Source organism: Triplophysa dalaica, chromosome 15 (genome assembly GCF_015846415.1).
Source record: "Triplophysa dalaica isolate WHDGS20190420 chromosome 15, ASM1584641v1, whole genome shotgun sequence".
In the NCBI taxonomy this organism is placed as follows: domain Eukaryota; kingdom Metazoa; phylum Chordata; class Actinopteri; order Cypriniformes; family Nemacheilidae; genus Triplophysa; species Triplophysa dalaica.
The window spans coordinates 1,608,448-1,636,424 of record NC_079556.1 but is presented as its reverse complement, the minus strand read 5'-3'; the positions used below and the strand labels follow the sequence as shown (position 1 = coordinate 1,636,424).

General features: G+C 37.3%; 2 protein-coding genes and 1 long non-coding RNA gene across 4 annotated transcripts in view; 2 read left to right on the top strand and 1 right to left on the bottom strand.

The window, feature by feature from the left end:
- Positions 1-215: 215 nt before the first annotated feature.
- On the bottom strand, positions 216-20,646 carry tyro3 (TYRO3 protein tyrosine kinase). The gene is made up of 19 exons (XM_056768598.1): positions 20,327-20,646; positions 14,708-14,891; positions 13,011-13,111; positions 12,716-12,886; positions 9,921-10,007; positions 8,723-8,838; positions 7,711-7,891; positions 6,767-6,909; positions 5,531-5,669; positions 5,227-5,353; positions 5,019-5,113; positions 4,839-4,934; positions 4,590-4,670; positions 4,383-4,475; positions 3,595-3,716; positions 3,127-3,236; positions 2,841-3,000; positions 2,565-2,701; positions 216-1,796 (listed from the first exon to the last, which is right to left on the bottom strand). The coding sequence occupies exons 1-19, from the start codon at positions 20,382-20,384 to the stop codon at positions 1,400-1,402; spliced, it is 2,598 nt and encodes an 865-aa protein (XP_056624576.1). The 5' UTR covers positions 20,385-20,646; the 3' UTR covers positions 216-1,399.
- LOC130437296 (uncharacterized) lies at positions 17,664-19,678 on the top strand. Its single transcript, XR_008909170.1, has 3 exons — positions 17,664-17,948; positions 18,500-18,593; positions 18,928-19,678. It is a non-coding gene; the product is annotated as an uncharacterized LOC130437296 (long non-coding RNA).
- A 797-nt stretch (positions 20,647-21,443) lies between the features above and the next one.
- The window catches only part of mipol1 (mirror-image polydactyly 1), a 56,853-nt gene continuing 50,319 nt past the window's right edge, over positions 21,444-27,977 (top strand). The window contains exons 1-2 of one of the 2 annotated variants that reach the window (XM_056767781.1): positions 21,444-21,574; positions 23,341-23,426. In XM_056767781.1, coding sequence (XP_056623759.1) covers positions 23,417-23,426 — 10 coding nt within the window. In that variant the 5' untranslated portion in view covers positions 21,444-21,574; positions 23,341-23,416. The remainder of the gene's footprint in view (positions 21,575-23,340; positions 23,427-27,977) is intronic. The other variant, XM_056767783.1, reaches the window with a different exon arrangement.

Sequence of the window (27,977 nt, the reverse complement as noted above, 5' to 3'; positions counted from 1 at the left end):
ACTGTTTCCAAATCCTTGGTCTTTGCTTTATATTTGTTAGGTTTGAAGCCACACCCAATAAAAAATCAATGCAGAATATTTTGAGGATGAATGTTTATTTACATATTTGATCAGTTTGTAAACACCATCCAAATGCCCAACAAACTCTGCAATATTCTTGCCATTTGCAATATTTTTACCGTCTGCATTCCAAACACATGTTAAATAGGTCTTGGTTTAACTGTAAAAAAGTCTTTCAGCTTTATTTTGATAAATAAATGTAACTCAGAGATTTGACATGTTAATGGCAGGTGCAAAAAGACCTGAATGGAGTTCAGCTTTCATAATTAATAACACTTGATAATGTATGAGATCTACAACAAAAAGGCCAGTTTGTTCATCATTTACATTTTATCATTTAGCATTTGCCTAAGCATTTACAAATGATTTAACACTCTAAAATCCGCTTTAGCTGTGTAGTGATGAACTACAATAGAACAAAAGCTAAAAAACAACAAAAAAAGCTGTCAGGGTTCTGTAATGCTCGGTTTTGCGGAATAATCATTCAACATAGCATAAACAAATATAAACCATTAGTCCCTTGATATACCATTCTCAGAATGCTCCATTGAGGGTTTGCCATAAACGTTAACCAAGCACAACAAGAGTTCGACAGCCCTAAAGGGACAGTTCACCAAAAATTCTTAATTTACTCACCCTCATGTCATGTCTAATCTGAATGACTTTAATTAATCTTGTGTTCTGCAAAATACATAAATAACTAGTTTGATAGACAAAAAATTTGCCCCCACTGACTTCAATTCGTTGCCATAAAACCACAGAGTCATTTCTCGAAATATCTTCTTTTGTGGTCATATACAGGTTTTGAATGGGATGAGGGTATATAAATGATGGGAGGATTTATTTTCTGGTGAGCCATCCCTGTAACTCACTGCAGGTTATAAATAAAAAAAAGTGTTATTGTAAAAACTTTTAAATGAAGGCACCCAATCTGAGAACCCCAGCAACTGGGAAGTCACAAGTACAAAACATAAAAAAATTAACAGTACAAGCACAAACAACACTCAATTTCTAACAAGAATGTACTGTGCCAAACACTTCATAAATCACAGATTTTACTCTAAAAATGACAGCATTTCTACAGTCAGAATTAGTTAGTGAATATCAATTAGCATTGAAATTACATGTCCACAAATCATTTTTCTAAAACGTAGTAGCAGATGATTGTCCACAAGGTGCTTCATGCCCCTAGAGTTAGCATGTAGAAAAGTTCTTAGCATTATTCCTGGGCATTTCCCAGTGCGACTTCGTAGGAATGCTTAGTATCTTTATAGTACTATTATTCTTTTACCAAAGTTTCTCGACTTGTGCAACAGACACAGAGGGAACACACAAAAGATCACACATTTATGATGACATCCTCTTCTTCTTCTCTGATGTCTTCCGATTGAGCATCGTCAGTGTTATCTGTGCCGTGTGGACCGATGATGTACCGATAGTCTCCATCAATAGCAAGTGCAGCACCTGATGGCACCATTAGCCAGTTCTTCTCATCGTCCTCCATACCTGCGCACAGCCAGGGCACCCCCCACAGAGGCTCATCGCTACTACACGTCCCTATATCAAACCCTGGCCCAGAGGCCTGCTCTTCATCCTCCAGGTTCACATACAGCATTGCCTCTTTTTCAGGAGCTGGATTCAGCTTTGCCCACTGAACCTCCAGCTGATCGATCAGGTATTGGAAACTAGGGCGACACTTTGAAACAGGCGACCAACAGCTGTGCATGATCTCATAACTGGAGGTAAAGGAAAAATGAAACATAATTACCATAACATATATATATAGCATTTATCATGTTAATTTGGGATATCTCAATATATCACTATTGAAAATAACTGCAATAATAAAAACCTCAATTGTTGATATTGTGTTATCTATACATATATAACATTGTACATAATTTAGCACCTGTTTCAAGTTTGGTTTTAAGAGCAACAGAGTGCCATTCATTGGTCATACATGGACTTAATATTAATTTTAAAATTATATCTATTTCTGGGAATAACATGATAATACCATGAAGTGAAAGTCTGATATTGTGATAAAGGAATATTTTCATTATTGACCATTGGTCATACATTGACTGATTGTTTATTTATTTAGAAAATCTATATATTTTTGCTGATATCACAATAATACTATGAGGTGAAAATCTGATATTGTGATAAATAAATATAATTATTGACAATTGTTTATATATTGACTGATTATTTATTTATTTTAAAAAGCTATCTGTTTCTGCCGATATCACGATAACATTATGATAATACTTTGAAGTGAAAATCTGACATTGTGATAAAGAAAGTGAAAGCGATGTGAGGCCAAGTATGGTGTTCCAAGTATATGTTTGTGCTCTCCATTTTACCCATGAGCAGCCATTGGTGCGGCGCCCGGGGAGCAGTCGGGGGTATCGGTGCCTTGCTCAAGAGTCTCACCTCAGTTATCTGTTCATTTATACTGTTTATATAATACAAAAATAAGTCTTTTGCAGAACTAAACTTACATGTCAACAGGGCAGTCTGGAGGCTGTTTGAGTCTTTCTCCCTTGATAAGATATTCATAAATTTCGGAGTTCTCTATTCCTGGATAAGGTGTCTGGCCTCTGGTCATGATCTCCCACATGGTCACACCAAATGCCCACTAGTACAAAAACATCAATTTAGACTAACAAAGACTAAACATTTAGTATACTAGGTAAAGAAACGCTAAACATTCTTTCAAAAGACCAAGAGGAAACCATCCAGTACGAGTGGTGAAAACAAAGGTACTGTATTCATACCACGTCACTCTGTGTTGTGTAGACATTGTCTGCTAAGCTTTCCAGAGCGATCCACTTGACAGGCAACTTTGAGACGGACCCTTGTCTGTAATAGTCTCCACTGTAGATTTTCTTCGAGAGACCAAAATCTGCTACGCATACCATCATATTTTCATTCAACCTTAAATCAAAGATGCAGGGGAATAGAGATATTTTGTTTAGTGTTTGAGATATCAATGCAGACTGTCATTTAAACATGACAAGCAGAAGCTTTTTATATTACACAAACACACATGGAAAAACTCACATGCAGTTGCGGGCAGCCAAATCCCGGTGGATGATGTTTTTGCTGCTAAGATACTCCATCCCTCGAGCGATATCCAGCAAGAACTGAATCAGCATTTGCTGAGAGAGGGTCTACAGACACAAGAGACAACAGCATTACAAAATACATTAAAATACAATGCTATTAAAATGCAATTAATTCAATTCTTCAACAACTGATACGAAGCATGAAATGTTATCCAATGTGGTTGTTTATTTAAATGAACATACTTTAGAGGATGTAGCAACAGACACAATGTATTTGATTTTTTTGCATGCCTGTGTGTGTCAGTATGTATGTAGCTCAACTGATAAATCATGGTGTAACGCTTAAATGATGGGTTTAATTCCAAGACAACACAAACTGATAATACAAATACCTGCTTGAATAAAAGCTTCTTTCAAATGAATAAATGTGTAAGGAGAATAAAAGGTATCGGGACAAACTTACAAATGGTTCATCTCCAAGTCTAGACATAAGAAGAAAAGTGTGAAGATCTCCATGTTTCATGAAGGGCAGGATCACCATGGGAACAGGCAGCCGCTGCTGAGCTCTTCTGTGTAGACTCACCCCTGCACAAATGAATTCACAAGAACTATCATCTCCATAGAATCTAGTTTAATGTTTATATATCAAGAACATTTATAATAAATGCCTGAAACCTGAGAAAGGACTTTTCTATAAAAACAATATGAAACGTTAGCTACCTTCACGCATTTGTAATTGTTAAAGTCCCAGTGAAATTAAAATTCACAATTCTTATTTTTTTGTGCAATATTGCAGGGTTTATTGTAAATAGCTTATCAATGTGGGTATAAAAATTCATGTACCCTCACAATCTTCAATTAAAACCTAAAATTGACTATCCATCTCAAATGGATGGAGCATGCATTAACCCCTCCCATTCATCAGTCTGCTGCCAATGATAATTTAAAAATGCAACAGCTGTTTTTTTACATAAACATCCATTCGCAGAGAAGAAAAAATGCAACCCATGCACACTCATTTTTCATCTATGATATTTCTTTTCACTTGGAAATGTGTCAGAACACAGAAGTAAAAATGACACAACATCCGGGATTCAGGGGAATGCTGCATGTAATCTTTTGGCGTAGATTTTGACATTGAAGACAATTATGTATATTATAATGCATTCTGAGGTGTATAAAGACCTTACATAATGAAGCGTTATGTTTTTATGAGTAAAATTTAATTAAAGGGGAAGTGTGTCCACTAACCAATGAGCTGAATGACATTGGGATGGTGGAAGTCCTTCATATATGCCGCTTCTTTAAGACACTGTTCAATGTCACTGGTTGAGTTAATATCAGCTGTGTGACAGAGAAACATGAATTACTGCACAGTAACAATGACACCAACATGTAAAGACTTGACGAAATGGACTGTGCACATTCCACTGCTCATAGCTTTGCACGTTTCCTTACTTTTGAGGACCTTCACAGCAACCTTCTGCCCGGAGTTATTCTCTGTTTTGAGAAACGCTTCTCTCACCGAACCAAACTCACCTAGAAAACCAAACCCATGAGCTATTCATACACTTACATTTACATTCAGCAGACGCTTTTATCCATTTACAGTGAGTACGGTTATTCTTCCAATAATAAGCAAAAATCTCAACTAGTCAGAATATTAACCAATTTATCAGATTTTCGACCACATGGGACTAAGCCAACCTTTGCCAAGCATGCGTCCCAGAGTTAAGAGCCTTTCAGAGATGAGAACATCCTGTAGCTTGGCCTTCAAGTCACAACTGATTCCAAGGCTGTCCACTAGAGGGAATCACAGTCCAATTTCACAATTTACACCAAAGCAAAAGTGTCTAAAACCATGTAACAATAATAGTACACACTTACAAGTGCATTCTGGGAGTTCAGGGTATTGCCTGTTGAAGGATCTGGCAGCAGTAAAAGTGACTTGGGCTTCTGTTCCTTGAGCTGTGAATGCAGACCTAAAAAACCATTTCAAAGACAACCAGATGGCGCACTTTAAAAAAAAATTGCAAGTTAAATATGTCTTTAAACATAACATAACTTGTAATATTTTTCATTCTGAAAAACACACCCGAACTGTGTCTCTTTCCCCCTTTTCCGTAATAGAACAGTCAACAGGAGCCCCACCATGGTGGCCAGAAGAAGTCCGAAAAGCAACCCGACCCAAATGTGGCCCCTCTGGGTCTGAGCTTTTGTTGCTGAAACGACACAACGGCATTGAAAGCTACTTTAGCTCAAAAGGGCGTTGAGTTTATACGGCATGTTTCAAATGACTACACTCCTGTATCGTAAACCACACATTATCCTCACAATATAATGTATGTATTATTTTAAACGCTGTTACATAATGCAGTATGACATGTGAATGGACAGACCTGATGCAGGCATCACAAGAATCGGCTGACTCCATGGACCACATCCTACCGCCGTGCAGGCAGAAACCTGAAAAGTGGAGTTAAAGAATCGCCCGGAACCCGAAAGGTGAGCGTAGTTTACCTTGAACAGTAAGGGGTCCTGTAAACAGAACAAGACTTGTTTGTCGTTGACACAAGAGACATGAAAACTAACACAGTTGTTGACTAGGACAGTCATTTCACAAACATATTACAGACGGTTTCAAAGCACGCATGCACGCTATTGTGGTCCAATCTTAACTTTGGGTACATGTCTGCAAAGAATCCATTATTTCTGACAAAAGAAGAAAATTACACTAGCTAGTAAGTTAAAAGTATTTATTTTGGATAAAGAAAGGTTACTTGACTATCTTTAAATGTGACAAAGTTACACGCGACCCATTCAACAAATTGTTTAATATTAAAATATAAATCAACTTTAATATAAAAAGTTATATTATTAGCCTCTAGCCAGACCGATTAACAAACATAGATTGTAAGTTAACAATCAGGCGTGTGTGTCCGATGAAATAGTCTATAAAATGTTTTGACTGCCCAATCTAAATCAAGTATTCCAGAACCCCATGTGATCAAATAAATTAACGGAAAACAGCTCAAATGAATATTACATATTTTTTTTTTGTTTGAAGGTTCCAAAGCTTCTAATGTTATTCTAAACATTCTAATGTTCTCCTCTTGTTTTCAACAAAAGATAAAGTCAAACAAAAAATATGAGGATGAGCAAATGATTTTTACTTTTGGGCGAATTATTTCAAGTGTAAAATGATCTGTTGTGATGATACAAGTTGTGAGTCAACAAAACGCTGTCATCAAACTACAGAGTCATCTACATTTCCAGAAAGTTCAAAAACAGTTGTCAATCTGGATTGTCAGGTTTAAACAACTTAACCATCTTGTAAATATAAATCTCCACATTACAATTCGATGCTATCATAAAAACAAAGGTTTACATGTGACTCCAGAGCTCATGTTTGGTCATTACGGTGAGTCATTGTAGAATCATCGACTGGAACATGATCACGTTGTGAGCACATAAGATAAACGTAAGAATACATTTCTGGTCATTGATCTGGGACAAAATTATCATAATAAACTACCAGATTTGAACTATAAAAAAACAGGAAATATTTATTTATCTTCATATTCCCGAATGTATTCTGTTCGTGTTGCTCATGTTATCACTGAATAATACTTTACCTGACTCTCTCCTCCCTGGCTCCATTGTGCTTTATATGCTAGTAATCGTCCCCGTAGCTCCGCCTCCTCCAGCGGCACCCAGGACAGAGTCAGCTGCTGATCTTTGAGTTCAAAGGTCAAGTTCTTTGGAGCAGCTAATGGTGCTGTGTATAAAAGATATAAACATTGTGCACGAGTCAACTGCCACTCTGCAGAAAACAGTATTGGGTCAAGAGTCGAGAATGCCTCAACAATAAACAAAGTCACAGCTGATAAATGCAGAATTCATTTCAGCGGCAGGTTGCAATGCCACCCTCTGACTCTAGATGGCAGCACATTAGACTCCGTACATGCAGCCGTGCATTGAAACGGATTGGGGACACACACAATAGCACATTGTACCACTCAGCCTGGAATCTACTGGACTGTGGCCAGTGCTACCAGTTTACAAACATGCAAATAGGGTCAACATCAGAAATCCCTTCAGCTCTTCCAGTCCGCTCGCCACAGGCATCAGGCCAGAACCGGCTCTCTGGGGTGTTTGTATACTTCCAACCCACCGAAACGTTGGAAGGAATAGCTAATTATTTCAGGCTCAGTGGAATGTTAAAAATGTGCCTTGTATAGAATTGTGCTTTTCAGAACTTGAGTAGTGTGCCCACCATTGTTGAGAATTAAATCGTCACTTCTAATACAGCCCTTCTTGATCTAAACAGTTCATTTAGAGATGTATGCCATAAAAGCATGTTGCAGAAAGCTATAAGCATCTTTAAAGATGAGTCTGAGTTCTACAAACACAATTTTCTTCCTTCCTTCTTTTGAGGAACCCTGACACTCTTCATATACAGAGACAAATACTAGCATGTGAATGTGGATTGTTTTTTGTCTTGCTAGAGCAGTCATTTATATTTACACCACCCATCACATCACTGCAGGACGTCATTATCTTATCTACTGTTACATACCGGCCTCTGGAGTATAAAAGTCCAACCATTGTGAGAAGGGTGAAGACCCCACTTCATTATCACAGCGGATTCTCACGCTGTAGTTTGAATGACTGTTGAGTGAATCAAACATGTGCTGGAATGGCGGAACTGGCATATCTACGTCAGGAAGTTTCACCTTTCTTCCAGCTCCCCTGGACATCTGCAGATGGAGTAGAGACAGATTATTTTCATCTAAAACACAAATTTTGAATGTAGAAAATAAAGACCTGTGCACTGTATTCCAATTCTTCTGAAGGCAGATTATCTTTTAACTAATTACATTTTTGATTAAAAGAATGAACATTTTTTCCACTGTAACTCTTTAATGTCCAATGTGTAATTTTTTGAGGAATTATTGACAGAAATGCATTATAATACATATAACTATGTCTTCAGAGGTGTATAAAGACCTTACATAATGAAGCGTTATGTTTTTATGACCTTAGAATGACATATTTTCTATCTACATATACGCGGGTCCCCTTGTATGGAATTCACCATGTTGTTTCTACAATAACCATAAACAAACTGCTCAACGGAACAAGTTTTGTAAATACGTTTTCTCCATTCGGCAAAGATGCAAAAACGTGACAACATCTTAGCCCTGTGTCAGCCACCGTATCGCTTCGAAAGGGAGCGGTAGAGTGAGCCGTTGGTTGCAATTCACGACCTCACCGCTAGATGCCGCTAATCGTCATACACTGGACCATTAATATCTCATTTACGTACATTGAAATATGGCAAATGAGATTTGAGGAGATAACAGCGATTACATTGTAATTTGAAATTTATTTGACAAAGCAACCCAGTGACATCAGACGACCTGGATTATGTTGTATATACAACTTTTATGTGGCCCTTTTTGACGCTCAACATCCCTCAAGCTCATTTGTCCACTTTAACTCTTGACCACAACCATGAAAGAAATAAGAACACAAGACATGGGCTTTCATCATTTGAAACTCGATGACACCATGAAGAAATACTCTACCTGTATAGTGCAGGTGGAAAGAAGTGAATGTCCGGTGAAACCTGGGCTCCATGTTAGTGTAACGTTACTATTAGATGCCTGATGCACCCTGATACCCTGAGGGGAATCTGGACGGACTGTTCACAAAATCACACAAAAACAAACATACACTATTAAACTTTTGTGTTAAAAACAAGACAATCTATCCTCAACTTCCTGAAGGACCACACAGTCATATTTTGTGTTAATTTTAACGAAACCTTGTGTTGTCCCTTTCATTTATTTAACATAAAAAATCAACACGAAATAACTTGTGATGTTTAAAAAAACTAATAATGGGTCCTATCAAACAGGTGGGACGCAAGAGTTTTTTTCGCTACTGTAGTTTTAGAAGAATGTGGGAAACTAAACAGTTTTGAGGCACCACTGACGACCAAAGTAGTTTCTTTCCTACTGTGAAAGTCAATGGTGCCCAGAACAGTTTTTTGGTACAAAATTTTAAGACAACTTGAGCGTGAGTAAATGAGAGAATTTTCATTTTTGGGTGAACTAAAAAACTCAAGCTGGATGCTCATCAGTATTTTTCATTGACATGTGAAACTTACATCCTTGCATCTGACGTGACAGTATGATCTTTTGTACCAATATAACTGAGTTAAAAGGACAGCTCACCCCCAAAAAAATTGGGTCATCATTACTCACGCTCTTGTCGTTTCTAACCTAACCTTTCTTTCTTCCGCAGAACACAAAAGAAGATTTTTGAAGAATGTTGTCTTCTATTGTATGGACACAAAACCAATACAAATGAACGGCTGCCATCGCTGTTCAGTCAACAACATTTTTCAAAATACCTTCTTTTGTCTTCTGCAGAAGAAAGAAAGTCAGGCAGGTTTGACATGACAAGAGGGTGAGTAATGATGACAGAATTTAAATTTTTGGGTGAACTAAGCCTTTAAGTGGATTTGCACCGTGCGCTTTAGGCCATGTGCTTTAATCGTTAAAAAAGGGCACAAATATATGTAATAACACAAAAATGTGTTTTTATTTTTAAATACCCTTTTGAGAGCACAATGAAAAAATGCATGCTTTTAACCTTCAACCTTTTGCTGATTGTATTTGTGTAGTTGACAGTTTATTGCATTTGTTACAATAACTAAAAAAACTGTAGCGTTTGTATTTAACTGCAGACATATAAATCTGTGCGTGTGGTGTGTCTCACCTTTAATGTGCACCGTGCCTGTACGGGACACAGAGATGCCTCGTGTGTTCCTGGCTTCACAGTAAAACTTTACACTCCCATTAACACCTGTCAATCACATGAAAAAAACATCTCTGATCACAGGTTTTGCCTCACTTTTCTCGTACTGACAGTTTTTCATGTCTCAGCTTGCCTTATGAACAATGCAATGACGGCTCTGGTATTCTGACAGATCTGTCTAACCAGCAGTGAGAGAGTTTGTCTCACAAACCCATTTATGGTGAATGTAGCTGATAATGTGGAAATTAGACAAATAGACTTACTGTACATAGAAACTGTGACTCAATGCTATCTCAGCATGGGCTGCTAAAAATGGAGAGTTAACTTAGCTGGGCTTTAGTATTGATCACTATAATGCATTCACTAAGAGTTATAGGATCCAGTTACAGAATGTAAAGGCAGGACGTGAGCTCAACCTTAACATACACCAACAGAATCTTTCTACACCATATAGAAATGAAACCTATACATATTCATTAAACCAAAATAAATATTAGACGTCATTTCATGGTTAGAATACAAATATCTCACGACGGTCTTTAACAGACTATAATTTCAATACCTACTTCAGTTTCACAGTTAAAATTTCTACAAAGACCAAAGGCTAAAGTTGCCCCACCCACCATAAACACCCATTGATTCAGTTCTTCAATTCAACTGCCCAGTGTTTCGTCTCAAAGATCTGAAAGAGGATTTTTCGAACAACAAGGTTTCATTTGATGTTTCATAATCTAATTGTGTTTCCCTTTCTGTCGGTCTCTCGACTTTGTGTCGTGAACGACAGATGGGGTTCGCCCTTGAGAACCAATCAACTCTGACTACTATAGAAAAGGCCAATGAAATTTGGCGAATGAAATTTGCATGCCGGGCTCCGCCCCCGGATTTCCGATATAAAAGGAAGCCGGCGTGCAGCATTCATTTACCTTTTGTTCTTCAGAGCCTTCGCTCATGACTACGAACAGAACGAATTCAATGAATTCTTCTACATTGCCGGATCTACGACGTGTTGCAGCGGATCGTCCCTACCTGCAGCGACCTTCCCCTGGGCGTCTCGGCGGTTCCTGATGTGTTAGAGATTTTTTCTAAAAAAGTCCTTTTCAGGACTGACTGAGCATTCTCCAGCGCTGCATGTCCCTTCCTTCTTACCCAGACACTGGTTAAGAACAGGCATTCCATCTATCACTAAGCAAGCACCCCCTGGGGGTTGGCTGGGCAGAGCAATCTTCCCCCTTAGGCAGGGACATCATATGACCTATCACAGATAGTTCTAACCAGCCTGGTGCTATCAGACGCAATAACACCCCCCCTGTGGGCTGTTCCGTCTGCTATACCCTCATGACAATGGTTCCCACACATGGTAACCCATGAGCTTCCCCAGGTGGACCTCCACCTCGCGGTTAACCACCCAGTCCGCACGTTCCATGCGTTCTCCTCCAAGGACGAGACCATACTTATATCCACCATATTCCTCCCAACGGGTAGGAGGAGGCCTCTGCAGCGCTTCTCTGATTAAGAGCTGCGTTCACCCGGTGTAAACCCGAGCCGGCCGGCCTCGCCTCTCGGTCAGGGCTGTACCCATCTTTCTCCAAGAAAGCTCTGGAACCCCCTGACCACCACACTGGAAGGTTACAGTTTCACGAAGCTTTGAGCTGACACGCCCAGGCTTGTTACCGTCGCTTCGCTGAGATTGTGACGCGATACAGCGTTGTGGCGTTTTCCATAGCAACCCCATCTGTCGTTCTCCACACAACGTCGAGAGACCGACAGAAAGGGAACGTCTTGGTTACGTATGGTACCTCGAACGAGACGTTGTGTCCCTTATGCTACAAACACGTATCGTATTCTGCTGCAGTCGTGAGAGGCTCTCAGGCTCTTCAGAACAAGAGGTAAATGAATGCTGCACGCCAGCTTCCTTTTATACCGGATATTCGGGGGCGGAGCCCGGCATGCAAATTTCATTGGACTTTTCTATAGTAGTCAGAGTTGATTGGTTCTCAAGGGCAACCCCCATCTGTCGTTCTCGACACAACGTCTCTTTTAATATATGTTATTAAAAGACGGATTTATAATGCATTTTTGTGTAATATTAAACTGCCCCTCTCAAAATTATTTGCAGCATCCGGGTTAAAGGGTGTTATTAGTTTTTATGGGTTGTTGTTTGAAAATAACAACCATTGGAATGTTGCGACTAGCCAATCATAATCAAGCATTCAAATGAGCAGTGTAATAAGATGTTATATTGTAGTGAAAAAAAAATATATAGTGAGTAATCATTATATCCCTAGTTCCGCAAATTCACATTTTTGTGTCTTAAAAACATTGAGGCAATGTAAAGGAAATGCATTATGTAAAGAGTTGATGTGAATAAAGCGCATCTGTTGCAATGGATAACACAAGAATATAAAGTAGCTAAGGCAAGTAATAGTGTCCTCAGATTATTTGTCCGAACAACAACTGATAAACATACTGTTTCCTTTGAAGAAATGAAATCTGAAGGATCTCAAACTGAAATTGCCATCACCAAACTGGAGAGCTGCCAAAGCAAAATGATTTCATAAAGCACACTTCAATGCCAAAACTGCATTTTCAAATCTATTTGCTTTAGAGAATGTTCTCAAAAACCTATTTAGGCTTAGTGTGGATCAAAGAGCAAAACAGAAAAAAAGAGAGAAAAAGTGTGTCAACAAAACCTTTTTCTTGTGGACAAGGCCTACAACATACTGGACAAACCTGATTTAAGCTTTGATGCATCTCACCTTTAACCGAGAGAACTGAAGGGGAGGGCATGAAGTCACTCTTCTGTTCACCTCCCAGCCACCACAACACCTCCACAGGGTCTGGAGGACCTCGTGCGGCACACGTCAGGTTAAAGGGCTCTCCTGCAAAAGCGGCCACATCGCTGGGCTCCAGCAAAAAATGGGGCACACCTAAAAACACAGCGGAAAATAGAACAATGTTTAGTAACGGAGTGTTTTTTAATGTAAAGGACTGTTTTGTACTGAAGGAACAAGATATGCCCCAGTTGAGCGGTGTTAGAAGCCATTGACAAACCTTCCACTGTGATCCAAGCAGGCTCTGAGGAAATGATTGTGCCGTCATATTCCACCTCGCACCAGTACTTCCCAGCATCCTGCTGTTGCACGGATTTAACACTGAAGAGAAAAATATGTCTACTTCATCCACAAAATGACAATGATAACTTGACCACTGCACACATTTTCATCAAACGGTATCAACCTATTTTTTTACTTTAGTTGGACAAAGCAACTGCATTTACGCTGAAGAAACGTGTGGGATTTACATTTGTTTTTAGAGTGATGACTGCAAGCAAAATAAATTATTAAAGACATTTATAGATTAGGCTGGCAACACTTTACCCAGGAAATGTGACTTTCTCTGGCCATGTTTCACAGTTTGTTATCCTCTTACCCCTAATCTTACAGGAGACAAACCCTTTAAAAGCCAATTTCCACCCAAACAGTTTTTTGCCCAGCCAAGCTCAGCATCTGAATCACAGGCGACCGGACCGCGTCAGTGCTCGTGCAAGGGATTTACCGGCCAAGACAGCATTTAGTGCAGCAAGCTCATGTTACTAATGCTTGTGTGCATTACATGCGCATATCTGTTCACATGAGGAGCTGAGGATATTTAACCCCCCAAAAAATTATTATGTTATCATTTAACCACCCTCACGTTGTTCCAAATCTGTATAAATGTCTTTGTTTTGATGAGCACAGAGAAAGATATTTGGAAGAACGCTTATAACCAAACAGCTCTTGGACAACATTGACTACCACAGTAGGAAAATTACTTAATTTTTTGGTTCTGTCGAACACAAAAGAAGATATCTTGAAGAATGTAGGACAGCAAACAGTTCTGGGGCACTATTGACTACAATTGTCATTTCTTCCTACCTTGGTAGTCAATGGTGGCCAAGAACTGTTTCGTTCAAATATCTTTCCTTTGTGTTCAGCCAATCAAAGAAATGTATACAGGCTTGGACGAATGAGAGAGTGAGTAATTCATGACTGAATTTTCATATTTGGGTGAACTATCCCTTTAACCTGCCTGCATATCACAAGAAAATTCAAACTTCCGGAAAATCGTGAAATGCGTTTTATGGTATTTTTAAGGGTGTGTTCAGGAGTCTTTATAATTTACTAGCTCAACCCCCATTTAAATAACCATCTCAACTTCATCTAAACAACTTTCCTTCCTTTATTCCTTTGATACACAAGAAAAGAAAGTGCATGAAATGTCTTGTTTTGTGGTGCTATCCTCAGATTTAGTAACACATTATAGACATTTACTATACTCAAGAATGACCTTAAACAAGGTCAAATTTAAGTTTGTATAACTTCGAAGGTCAGAGGCTAAACACAGAAACAAATAAACTGCTGAGAAAACACAAGAAGTCCTTGATAGATATGATGTTCTCTACAACATAATGGGCAGCAAGGAATGTGCAAGCATCATCACTTGGAGTTACTTTGTTATTTAATGAATGAAGAACAAACAGTAGCTCTGGTTTTCTGATAATAATAAAACAAGAGACTACAGAGACACAATCCCATGGCCATGGTTGCATGAAAACTAAATACACTCTTCTAGGCATTAAGAGAAGATGATCCTTGTGTGTGATCAAACTTGAGATCAACACATTTTCCAACATCCCTTTTATCTACTTCTGATGTTTCAATTCTCAGTTTAGACCATTATATTTTAGTTTAGATTACAGTCATCCCTACCTGTGATAGGTTTCCCAATGGTACGCATCCAGCGTGATGTACATTTGATCTGAGCTGTATATCTTTTCTCCATCTTTCAAAAATGCAATCTCTGGTTCACTCAACCCTTCAAAGGCACAGCCCAGACGGGCCATGTTACCCTGAGTGACTGTGATGTTCGAGGGATTTTTGGTGAACCGTTGACCTGAAAAAACACAAATAGTTTGAGATGTTGCTAATGCAAATGTACAAGTCTTAAGACAGTTATCCTACATCAACTTGATTAGAATTGATTTAAGGATTGACACGAAACGGTTTATTTAATTAATTCAAATAAATAATTAATAACTACATAAATTATATTTATTAACAGGCCAAAGTATTTCAAATGTGAGAAGGATACATAAGACCTTTCATTTTAAAGGTAGTCTTGTAATTTTTATGTTATTTTAATATTTTGCACAGAATTTAGCTCAATTTGATAACAGAAAAAATAAGAGTAATCCCTTACTTTACTTTTTTTAGTAAGAGTATTTGTCTAGTATCTATTGACAGAAGGCCGAACCTCAAAATGCTAAAATATGAAGTGTATTTTTATCTTATAAAGCACTTCTTCCTCTGTGTACAATAATCAGTGTAGGGTAAATTACTCTGAAAAAGTAATTCAATTACAGTAACCAATTACTTGGTAACTTGGTCAAATCTAACACAAATCAATTTTGGATTTCCTCAGGATCGGTTTTAGGACCCTTGCTATTCTCCATATGCATGCTGCCCCTTGGCAACATTATTAGAAAACATGGAAATAGCTTCCACTGATGATACTCGTCCATATATCTCATCAAGACCAGATGATTCCTTCCAGCTATCCAAATTGGCAGAGTGCATCGAAGATATAAAACATTGGATGACAAGTAATTTTCTTCTTTTAAATTCTAATAAAACATAAATATTACTTATCGGACCAAAGAAACGTCAACAGAATATTACGGATTATAGCCTGCAAATTGAATGCTGCACTGTTCGTACTATTTAGTGGTCATCCTGCATCCTCAATAAACAAACTACAGTCAGTGTTGGGTAAGTTACTCTGAAAAAGTAATTAATTACTAGTTACTCATTACATATTCAATAGTGTAATTAGATTACTGTCTAAATTACTCTGTCCAAAAAGTATTTAGTTACTCATTACTAATTACTTTCTATATCCTACATCAACCTTGATTAGTTAAGTGATTCAAGGATAGACATGAAATAATATAATAATTAATAATAAATAATATTATTAACTGACCAAAGTATTACGAAGGTGAGAATTATACATTAAATCACAGATTTTAAAGTAAGACTTAGGTTTTGATGTCAATTACACTATTGCACACGCATATATTTCACAAAGTATTTAGTTTAATTACATCAAAAGTAACTGTAATTAAATTACAGAAAACATATGAGTAATCCCTTACTTTACTTTTTCCAAGGGAAAAGTAATTAAATTAGAGTAACTAATTACACCCAACACTGACTACAGTTAGTTCAGAATTCAGCTGCCAGAGTTCTAACCAGGTATAGAAAAAAGAGCTTCTATCACAGTTTCGTGAAGCGAATCGCTCGATATTTTCATAAATTTGAACGTCATTTTTTATAATATTAGACATAATGTGCAGCCTCTGTCGCAATCTTCTTGTATTATTTGGTGGCATACCAGCGGTACGTTTAGCGCCACCTGCAGAAAGGGAGTGTTGAGGCTGTACAGTATGGCTAATATTATTAAAAAATGACGTTCAAATTTATGAAAATATCGAGCGACTCACTTCACGAAAAGTCAACATGTCGCCATCAGCCACATTTTGGAATGATGTGCTTTAAGAACTCTTAGACAGGTGGACCCCATAGACTCCCATTATATGAAGCAGAGAGGCCTGAGGATTTACCAAACAATCTTCTTTATGGTTCTGCTCAAGAAAAGATGTCATTTACGCCACAGGGTGAGTAAATAAACGGCCAATTTGAAATTTTTGGCAAAACTATCCCTTTAACATTACAAAATTCCTTCATAGTATTTTATTTTCCGTGTTCAATATGTTCCCATCACCTACATCCCAGCGGGCACCTCGATGTCAATTTGACGTCAAATTTCAGACAAGATTTGATCAAGATGGTGCACCACATCATTTCAAATTCAAATCATACATTAAATTCTTCAAGGTTTTTAATGAGGTGAAAATATGAGGTTTATCCCATACTGAAATTGGTTAATGTAAGTATAGCCCAATATGTTTGACATTGAAATGACGTCAAATCAACGTTGCATTATAGGCATTCATTTGATGTTGTATTGACATCATATTGACATCAATGTAAATCCAGTTGAAATAGCATTTTTCTTCTAACTGGCCCCTCAAAATGCATCTATTTGTCACATCTTTTGAAGCAGTTGTTGGATTTGTACATGAAAGTGGACTGCTGTAACTTCTGTGGTAAAAAACACTTTTTTTAAAAGTATGTAAATACTCATGCTGAAATAAAAGGAAACAGTGATTGTTAAATTTTACAAGAAAATATACTGATTTGCCAATAATACATTCAGATGTAATTACAATTTAAAATATTAAAAACAAAAGCAGCATTTTTGCTGTAACCCCACATAAAGTATTATGTTTCCTTATTTTGGTTATTTATAGTGATATTATATTACTGTAAAATTAGAAAAACATTGCTGTAATTGAAAATACTCATAAAATTGTAATACCTTATAATGTATGTACCATTTTTACAGTATTACAACTTCATGTTCATTTTAGTCAAAAAACTCTTATAACTTTTTTATTATTTTTTATAAATTTTTATTTTTCCTTAATTTTTATTAATAATCATTAATTAATCATTAATTTTATTATGAAAAATGTTGGGCCTACAATGCCCATTCATTCTCTGTAGTTTTAATGCCCATTTATTATCTGTCTTATGTATTTCTTAATACCACCTGTAGACGGCGCCATGGCCTATTTCACATTTCCGGGTTTCTCAGCAGCTGAAGTTAGTGAATGGACTACAACAATTAATTTATTTTTTGTGTGAAATTTGATGCAAATGTAGTATAACATATTATTTTATACATACACGTAAAAATATAAAATTTATAAAAATATTTGGAGGATTTACTACGTTGACCGTTGAAACGTACGTCATCACGTCTTGCGTAGAGGCCAGTGTTTGCTATGCGGTCGAAGCATTGGAGAAGGTTGTCGCTTTTTATCAGGTGAGTAATAAACATCTCATGGAATAAAAAATACGATATATATTGGGTAACTTTGAAAACCTAGAAGATTGTGTTTTGATGAAATATATGACTTGGCGATATATTAGAATCTGGTGAGTTGAAATATCCCGCCAGAAGTACCGTGAAGATTTCTGAGGTAATGTTAATGTGCGATCCATTAAGCGTGTAACGTTGAGTTAACGATTTAGAAATGTCAGTGAGTAATGTTAGTTTTGCAATTAATATTCGGATAAAATAAAAATGCCCTCATTTGAATCTCTTTACCGATGCTATGCGACAAAGCGAAACATACCCATAATTATAATTCATAATTTGATACACACTGATGAAGTGTTCTAAAATGTCCTGGTAGAAGGTCCACTGTGTCAAGCAGGACCAGCCCACACTACTAAAGGTACCAAAAGCTGGTTCAATGACAATTTGTGTTACTGTGCTCAAAGGAAAACTTCTCAGCTGTTCTGGTCACTTAGTTGTATTGTTCAACAATCTTAACAATCATTGAATACTGATATGGTTGTCTTTTTTTTCAGAATTCTTACAAACAAATTGATGTCAACAATGAATATGGATGGCTCAGGAATGAAGAAGGCCTTTGGAAAACACGGCTATGTCGTGTTATAATAGGTACTACATTACTTTTCTTGTATGATTAGAGGATGTAGTGTCTATCAACATATGCTACATTTTAAGTAAATTAAACATGTAATGCTTAAATTACAATCTTATCTTAGTAAACTGACACATTTAAAACATTTAACAACTCTTAAATATTTGCAAGTAGTGCACATTTCTAAATTTAACAGATACTTATTTAAACCTGGGAACATCTTAGTGTTAATAAACATTTAAGAGCAGCAACTTGCATTAACTTCTATGTACAAGTGATGGTTGCTGAAAAATGTTAGGTATATTTTAATGTCTTAAAAGGTGTGCTAATTGTGGTTTCATCTTCATTTAGGTGCACTACAGCAGTCCAAACCTTCATTATCAGAGGCTGAAATAAAAAAATACAGCTAAAAAATCTCCGGTCTGCTCCCGATAGATGTGGGGGTATGGGACGACAAAAGGGGAAATCGGCGATTGATGTGTGTTCAGATTCTGAATAAGTAGGCCTTAAGCCAATTGTTTATCAAAATTATTTTTGTTCATTTGGGATATGATCTGGGAAAACCCATCACATGGTGAAATAAAAAATACTGGTTTTAGTATCATATGAAAGCTATTAAGCCCTTTCCAAAACTGTTTTTATTTAATTTACAAATTGTTTTTATGGAGTGGGTGGTCTAGTGGGTTAAACCACTGAACTGGTAAATCAAAAGGTTGCTGGTTCTATCCTAGTAGCCACCACCACTGTGTCCTTGAGCAAGACACTTTACTCCCCGTTGCTCCAGGGGGATTGTCCCTGTAATAAGTGCACTGTAAGTCGCTTTGGATAAAAGCGTCTGCTAAATAACTACACGTAAATGTAAATGTTTTTAACAAATGGAAAGGGCTTGAGAGCTTTCATATGATATCAAAACCTGTAATATGTACAATTTTGTCATGTGATGGCTTTTTCCAGATCACTTAATATTTATATATCAATTTAAATGTTAATATTTAATTAAAAAGTAATTCAAGGAGGATTTTATATTTATTAGTGGTTTAAGAACATTTTAAATTTCTGGAATTGTAGCTGATTGTATTTAATAAAACATGTCTTACATTAAGTACTGTTGTTTCATTATTTATTGGTCTAGAATAGGACATCAATTTGTTAAAAAATGTAAAAGAATTTGCTAATCAAATTAACGTCAAAACTTGATGTCAATTTGATGTCAAATTTTGACATCGATTTGATTTGCATTTTTGACCAATTCTTTGATGCCGATGTTTGACGTCAATTTGATGTCTATTTAACATCAATTGCCCACTGGGATGACATCCAATCAACAGAACATAAAACCCCGAGGTTCCTTTAAAATGCAATGATCGATATTCTAACATTAATGTAATTATAATCTCACAGAAGGCATTACTTCTCATATAAACTGCGATTATATTATTAAGTGTGAAAAACTGTTTCAATGTAGCAAAATGTATCGAGATGCTGAATCCGCCTGAAGTCGTTTTGTTTATACTCGACTTTGCTCCTTAATGACAAATCAGATCGACCCTCAACCTATGGTACAGAAAATAATTGTTTCAAAAAGTTACAGAACAAGGTTACACATTTTTTCCACTTGTTAATATAATGTGACCTCGTATATTTAGCCGCAAACACCGATGTTTATGTTGAAACCTTCCTCGGGTAAAATAACTCACAGCTCTGATTTTAATGAAACGTGTCGAACCTCCGCGAATACCGACAGACTTACCAGGAATCCCCTCATTGCAGTGCAGTAAAAACAGCAGTATCCAGAGACACGTCCCCATTATAACATCTTCTGTGAAAAAGATGTGTTTGTCCTCCACTTGAGATCAATACGAACAGCAGAGATTAATGAATTAACTGAGCGCTCGCCAATTCCATAGCACGACACTTACAGACAGACTTCAACTCAACTTCAACATCCTTCTGCTGCGTTAAATCAATCCGTTTACTGTAACTGAACGGGTAAAATACAATACTCAGTACCCTTAAAGAGTTGCTCAGAAGACGCTGAGGTAAAGAAAACTCGTCCGGTCAAAAAAGTGTGAAAACATCCGAGTATTAGAAACTGTGCATTAGCGCCCCCTTAAGATCATACGGCGTGTCTACACATCGCCAGCAGAGCAGTAGTTACAAAACCCTGTTGTTTGGAGAAAATAATGCTAATTTTAAGATAATCACACAGATCAATAGTTAAGATTTGGCAAAGATAATCTTAATACAATATTTTTACCCACTACAGCTTTAAAGTGAAGGTTCCGGTATAGCTAAATAGGTTTACTTCCCTGATGTGGGACTCTTAAGGATGATCTCAACATTTACACACAGCTTTAATGACTGCTGAGACTTCCAGGAAGGATTTCACTTAAATTGGCATGTATTGCAATCCATGCTGTGAAAAACAAGCAAATAGAAAGCATCACAGAAAAGCCTAATGGATTATAATATAATATGATTTCTACTGGTTTCTTCTAGGGTTTGGTTCTGTTGGTAGTAGGTGATATATGTTTATCAAGGCCCAAAACACACATGAACATTTTACAAATGTGTAACGGTTTTAATAGTAGTTAGATTGTTCATTATGTTATTAGTCAAATAAATCATTCAAATTATTACTTGTTTTTTAAAAAGTCCACAACAATTTTGAAGCTCTCCCTTTTTTACACAGTCAAAATATTCTAGAGCTTGGCACAGCTACAAAGGTGTATATACGTTGAACATATCCAAACACTAAGAAATGTCTAAAACATATTTTTTTGTTCTATCTTATCTTGTTCTCTTAAATTGAACAGTGCGTACTGCCCTCTAGTGGACAAAAAGTCACATTTCTTTCCGGTCGTTCCCTCACCGGGACCGGAATGGCGCTTGGCGTCGAACGCTGGAATAGGAAGCTGACGTGCGAAACTTTAAGGAAACAATTCTGTCCGACCAGCCCAAAATGAACTGCAGTCCCTTAACCTCCAGCCTTTTTATGGTAAGCCTAAAGCCTTCATTTTCATATCACCAAGCCTATCGATGTTATCATAACAAAAGTTCAGTCATGACTTAATAATACGAAAAAAAGCAATGCTCGTGTTTTGATTTTAATCGGGTTGACATCAGATGTGGTTCTCGAATGGATTGGAGCTGAAGGAACTTCTGACCTGTGTTAGTTTTTCTAAGAAAAACTGCAACAAGTAACACGTTAAACCAACTTGTTACATTTCTGCTACAATGTACACTCGATACAATGTATACTTTGATACAAACGCACGTCTCGCGGACACGTTAGCTGTGTTGTCAATAGCACGTGATCTCCCTATATAGTCAGAGGTCCTTGGAAGATTTGTAGCAACAGACTTGCAAACAGCATTATTTATCCATACAAAAAAAGAGTTGCAATACATGGATGATTACACAACAGTGTATGTTAAAAAGACAGATCTTGTAATACTGTTGTGCTGTCTTGTAAGTGTATATTCGCAGCTCACAAGGGTTAGAGACACGACCATTGTCTCCTCACATGTATCATGTTGCATGCATATGTGCAAGGTGAGATGAAGTATACTGTGTCCAGTCAGAAAAGCCCGGCTTTCTGAACACATACATGAATATCACAAGCATGGCACGGGATGTTAAAAGTGCACTTCAGAGGGCAAAAAACAAGATATCGACTTTGGAGAACGAGCTGTCATCGAAGTGAGTATAATGTCAGTTATTCACCTGCCAGATGGGACTGAGCATTTGAACATTGCATGGGCAAGTATCTGTGGACTGGCAAAAACATCTTTTGATGTGTGCTGGAATTTGTTTTGTAAACTGTGCATGAATGATAAGATGCCATACTTCATTACTGACAGCTGTTTCCATATAGTAGCTTGTTATGTAGGAACGTTATGTAGGAAGTTATGTCAGGTCAGGTTTACTGTTTAGATATAGATTAATATGAGATTGGAAGAAACTGTGTGATTCATCCCATCCTTAAATTTGAAGCAAGTCCTATAAAGGAATAAATTAGTTTGGCCCTAAATGTATTTGGACATCCGTCACAGCAGAAAAAAAGATACGAATGTCTTTGCATTTAGCAAGTGACAATGTTAAACTCTCAGAACAGACTTCACTCTTCCAAGCCTTTTTTTGTAAGGACTTTTTAACAATCTTGTGATCTATGGTGAGTGTTTGAAGTAATTTCTTCTTCTCCTGATCTTGTGTGTTATCAGAGTGACCACATGTTTATTCCTCCGTTGCTTTTTGACATATGTCTTGTAAAAGAAAAGCATACTTTGTCTTTTTTTTTCTTTTCTAAATCATACATTTTCAAGTGTGCCATAAGTGTACAAAATCATATTTGGGGCTGGTATACTTGATTTAACTAAACTTGAATAGGTCTAGCAGTGTCGCTTTTAGATGTTTTTTACTGAATTTATAACTTAATTGCATTCAGTTACAAATGCATTAATTGCATTCTAACACGCAGTTACATTTCTCATTATAAGTTTACATACTCATGGTTTGGGATTACAAGGAACATTAGAGAACCCATTCATTATATATGTAGCATTATTTTTCTTACACACACACACACACACAGAGGATGTGATGTGTAGCCTGTGAGCTTCTGAAAACATTGCTAAAGAGATTAGTCTGACCCACACTGGGCGCTAGTAAACATGACCAGAAACCCAACACAAAGAGTCTGAGGATCTAGAGATGCATTACGGAAGCGAGTTATTAATGCTGATGTTCTCTGTCTGTTTAAAGGGAGAGCTGCTCTGAGAGTGAAGATGATCAGCTGTCGTGGACGCACAAACAAGAACTGAGGGATTCACTCTTTGATATGTACAAAGGTGAGTCTGAATGTTTTGTGATTGTTTGAGTTAACTTAGAAAGTGACAAAGGTGAAGTGGTAGCATGCATGTCATGTTAAATGCATGCCGCGCATTATGATCTGCTTGGTCATACATATCATTTTTTTACATTTTTATCTATCGTGAAATTGTGTACTTTAGATTTACTGTACTTTTAGATTTCTATACAGGGCTATACTAGACTTTTTTTAGATTTTAATGCATACTTTCTGACACAGCGAACACTGTTAATTTTGCCATTTAAATACTATACAATCACACTATAGTGTACACTAGACAGTTTTACATTTTAATTTAAATTCTGAATAATCAGAATGATGTGAATTTAAGAGCCAAGCTGATTTGAGGAAGGATCATGTTTATGTTATAGCTTGAAATGTAATATGTTAGTTTTCTTTAAACCAATTTATTGATAATGTGGCTTTCATAAGAACTAGAGCTGTGAAATTAATCGAAAATTTATCGTAATCGTTAACATTGGCCTTCAACAATTCCAAAATCAAAAAATCGAGGTAAAACAATTATTGCGCTGCATTCCATTTTACATCGATCCTCTCTTTCCTTGTGGTATAAATCCACCTGATTATATATATTTATAAATTGTATCTAACTGCATATAAAGCGCACCCCTTTTCACATGGTTCAGCTGTGCTATTTTTACATTTTTATATATAATTTTTTTCCGTTGAATTCACAGTTTAAAAGGCAGTTTTTTCAGTTTTGTATGTTGTTCTTAAAGGTAATGAGCAATCCTGTAAAATAATCGGGATCTCAATATTGGCAAAAATAATCGTGATTATGATTTTTGTCATAATCGAGCAACCTTTATAAGAACCAAAACTTGGTTAAGTAAATAAATCCCTTGAAAAAAGATGCATTGTAGATTCTGGACACAAGATGTCGCTCTTATCACATCAAATGATTGTGAGACGCTCTGCATCCCCTTAATGCTATGTGTTGCTAGGAAAGGCAAAACTATAAAACTAACATGTTTAATCATGTTAATCCCACGAAAGAAATTAATATTGATTGATTTTCCAAACATGTCAGACATCAAAGAGTATGAGAACATAATCCAAATAGAACTTAATGATCCGAAAGGATTTACAAACCCTGCTAATAGAGTATAATACCCTTTACAAAATCACTGAAGGGGTGCAATGGTGTAGTGATGGTATCTGATGATAATACCATAATATTGAAAGATTACCATATTTAAGCACCATAGCATTTACATTTTTTTTCACCACGGTACCACATCCAAAGAAATGGTAGTACTGTGTAGTGCTTTTTGATAAATATGTAAATAATGTGTATGTTGAGAGGTTGAGTTGGGACTGCAGGCCCATGTAATCGATGTGTATGTTTATGTTGAAGAGCTTTACAGAACATCATCTGAGCTTTAGTCACAGGGATGTGCACTGTAAAGAGCACAGATAAGGTTCGATACTTTATACCGTCACGTCGGTTTGTGTTTGGGATATAATGTCAGGCTCGCTGTTTCTCTATATGCTGACACATTCTGCAGCAGAGCAGCCCAACCCAAAGCATTTCAGCCTTGAGATGGGTGGAGGCTTAGACCTGAAACAGGATCTACTTAGCATGTATCCTGATATCTTAGATGGCAGGCGTGTATGTGTGTGTGCATATGCCTGTGTGCCTGCCGGCATATGGCTGGATGCCCATTTTTATAGCTTTGTTTGCGTTTGAAGCGCAGACGTACGTAAACACAAGCGTATGTGTTGTCATCGTGGTGTCAAACTGTGTGAAGGGTGTATTCATATAGAATTGTTCAGTAACAGTTTAAAGAGATAGAAAACTGTGATACAAAACAACGAAGCGCTTGTCAAATCAAACCCTAGAATACAATTACAGGATGATTTACAATTTCGGATTTTGCAAGTGGTATTTACGTTTATCTGGATTTACATATTGTTCATTAAACAAATAGCTAATTTACAAGTTTTGAAACTAAATGAACTTTTGTGCCTTGTATTTCTCTGTAAATGATGGTTTGGTAGTGCATCACTTTTATAAGGATGTTGAATTGTTTATTTTCCATGCTACTAACATGTTACATTTATTTTCTGTACTCCTAACATAATAAAAAAAAATAGTCACTAAATGGCAAAGAGCGGTGAGAAAGTAAATCACATTTTTGAACCAAAATCAAACGGCGTCCGGGTTTGAGCGGTTTCCTCACACATTTGTTTCCCTGCTGTTTTTATTTGTCTCACGTGGTTTGGGATAAGCCCGCTGCTGTAGGCTGGGTCGTGTTATTACAACTGACCCGCCGGATTGTTTTCCTGCGTGAGTAAACTGTCCTTTCGCGGTGCAAATTCAAAGCACACACACACCACGTCCATCATAACAAACATGTAAAGTTTCCTACGGAGTTGAATTGGCCTTCCCGACAAGAGCAGGAATGGGGCTACAGTCTCAACAAGCTTTGTTCTTAGCAGGTGAATCGACCTTTGACGTAACCCCTCGCACCCCTTCCCCCTGCGCGAGCCGGCCGGCCGGAAAACGTGCTGTTCGGACCCATCACCCCTGGTACGGTGTGGTCCCTCCTTGGCTTTCCGACAGCCACCCACTCCGATTCTGTGTCTCACTCCCTCTTCGTCGCTCTTCGCTTCATGAAGGGCAAGAGAAGCGTCGGCGACCCCTTCGCGCCTTCTTTGTGGGTCCTATTGAAGTTCAAAATCCCTGGGATAGAGTGCCGTGTGGCCCAGCAGGCCTAACTCCCTAAGTGGGTGGTCCACCAGTGACAGTGGGATTCCACAGGGCTCTGTCCCATCTTTTGTGTCTCTGTGTTGGTTTAAGGAATAGACCTAGGAAGGGCACTGCTTAACTGTTTAAGCCTGGTTACTGTGATCTGAAACCAAACAAACCTAGTTGAAAAGCCTGCACACTCACAAACACACAAAGACTTGGGCTTTAACACCCAGGCCGAGGTTGGCATCTCTCCGAAGGGTTTTGAAACGAAGATTTTTGCTGGATGTTTGGGCAAATCTATTCATTGGATCATATTTCACCCCTAGATCAAAATTTAAAAAAGCATTAAACCGTTACGATCTTTTTGCATTGACATGAATTTGTATAAAGGTAAAAATCTTTTTCCTTTAAATTCTCTTTGGTCTGGACGATTGAGTTTTGGGTTTTCTTGTCATTTCCATTATTTCCATTTAATGCTTAAAATGAGTGTAAATCGAAGGGATACTCCACCCCAAAATGAAAATTCTGTCACCATTTACCCCCCCCCTCCACATTATTACAAAATTATTTTTTTGGGTGGGAGATCATAATGGTGACCATTATGACAAATCATAATAACAATTTAGATTAATATATTTTTTCTGTTTTTTTCTTATAAAAGTTAGATTTGTTTGCAGTTCAATAATGTTATTTGGAATGGGTCAGAGAAAATATTGGCATACAATAAGCTTTATTTTATTTTAACTAAATTGCATTACTTATTTTGATTTTTGTGGAGTAATATAACCAGATAAATAACAGGTTTTGTGAGATTTAACCTGTGTGTGTGTGTTTGTGTTAAACCTCACCATAAATTTTTTAAGTTTTAATGTAAATGGGTAAGGCAATTTTTGTGTGAAATATCTTAGAGAATATGTCGGGCCGTTTTGTAATTGATATAATTATTTAGCCCCTTAAAGGAATAGTTCACCTAAAAATGAAATTTCTGTCCTGGTTAACTGACTTTCTGTTCAACAGAACACAAAAGAAGATAGTTTGAAGAATGTTTGCAACCAAACAACATTGGACCCCATTGACTTCCATTTAATTAAAACAAAAAACATTTCTCATAATATTTTCATTTTGAACAATGTAAGGGTAAATAAATGTCAGTGAACTATTCCTTTAATTTGGACTCTTGTAGCTTTTCAATGATGGACTAAACATATTGTATCAGGTCAGAGTCACAGAGGTTCTGTTCCATCATGCGTCTCTTAAGAATCAAACGGGCGCTGCTATGTTCTCTTACGTCTCTCTTGCCACCCAGTTGCGAGCAGGGATTCCAGACGACCTAGTGATGGCCCATGAAACAGGCAGGAAAACAAACACGGCTTGCTTCGCTGTGAACCACAGATGCTTGGGAACTGTTTGAACAGGGAGCAATTTAAACAGTCACTCCTGTGGCCGGTCTTCAAACATCGAGTGGTAATGAGGACGAAGGGCCCGGTCCTGTGGCCCCCGGCCTCCCCTTCGCTTTTCAACACATTCACGCTCCCAAAGGAGGCAGGACCAACAATGACGGGCCACTTTCACAGAGTGGCAGTTTTACTGCCTTTTTACCTACTTGTATTCGGGGAATGTTTGTCAAACTCAGAACCACCAGAAATGCTCATTGCCCAGACAGTTGACACTTGAGTTGGGGAATTTATTGAGCGGCCTGAAGAGTCCTGTTGAGAAACATTGGATCGAAATGCTTTGTCCTGAGGTTAAAAAATAGCAAGTCCTTGTGTGAACAAATGAGCAGACCTGTGTGAACCTGCACCGGCAAAATTTGAC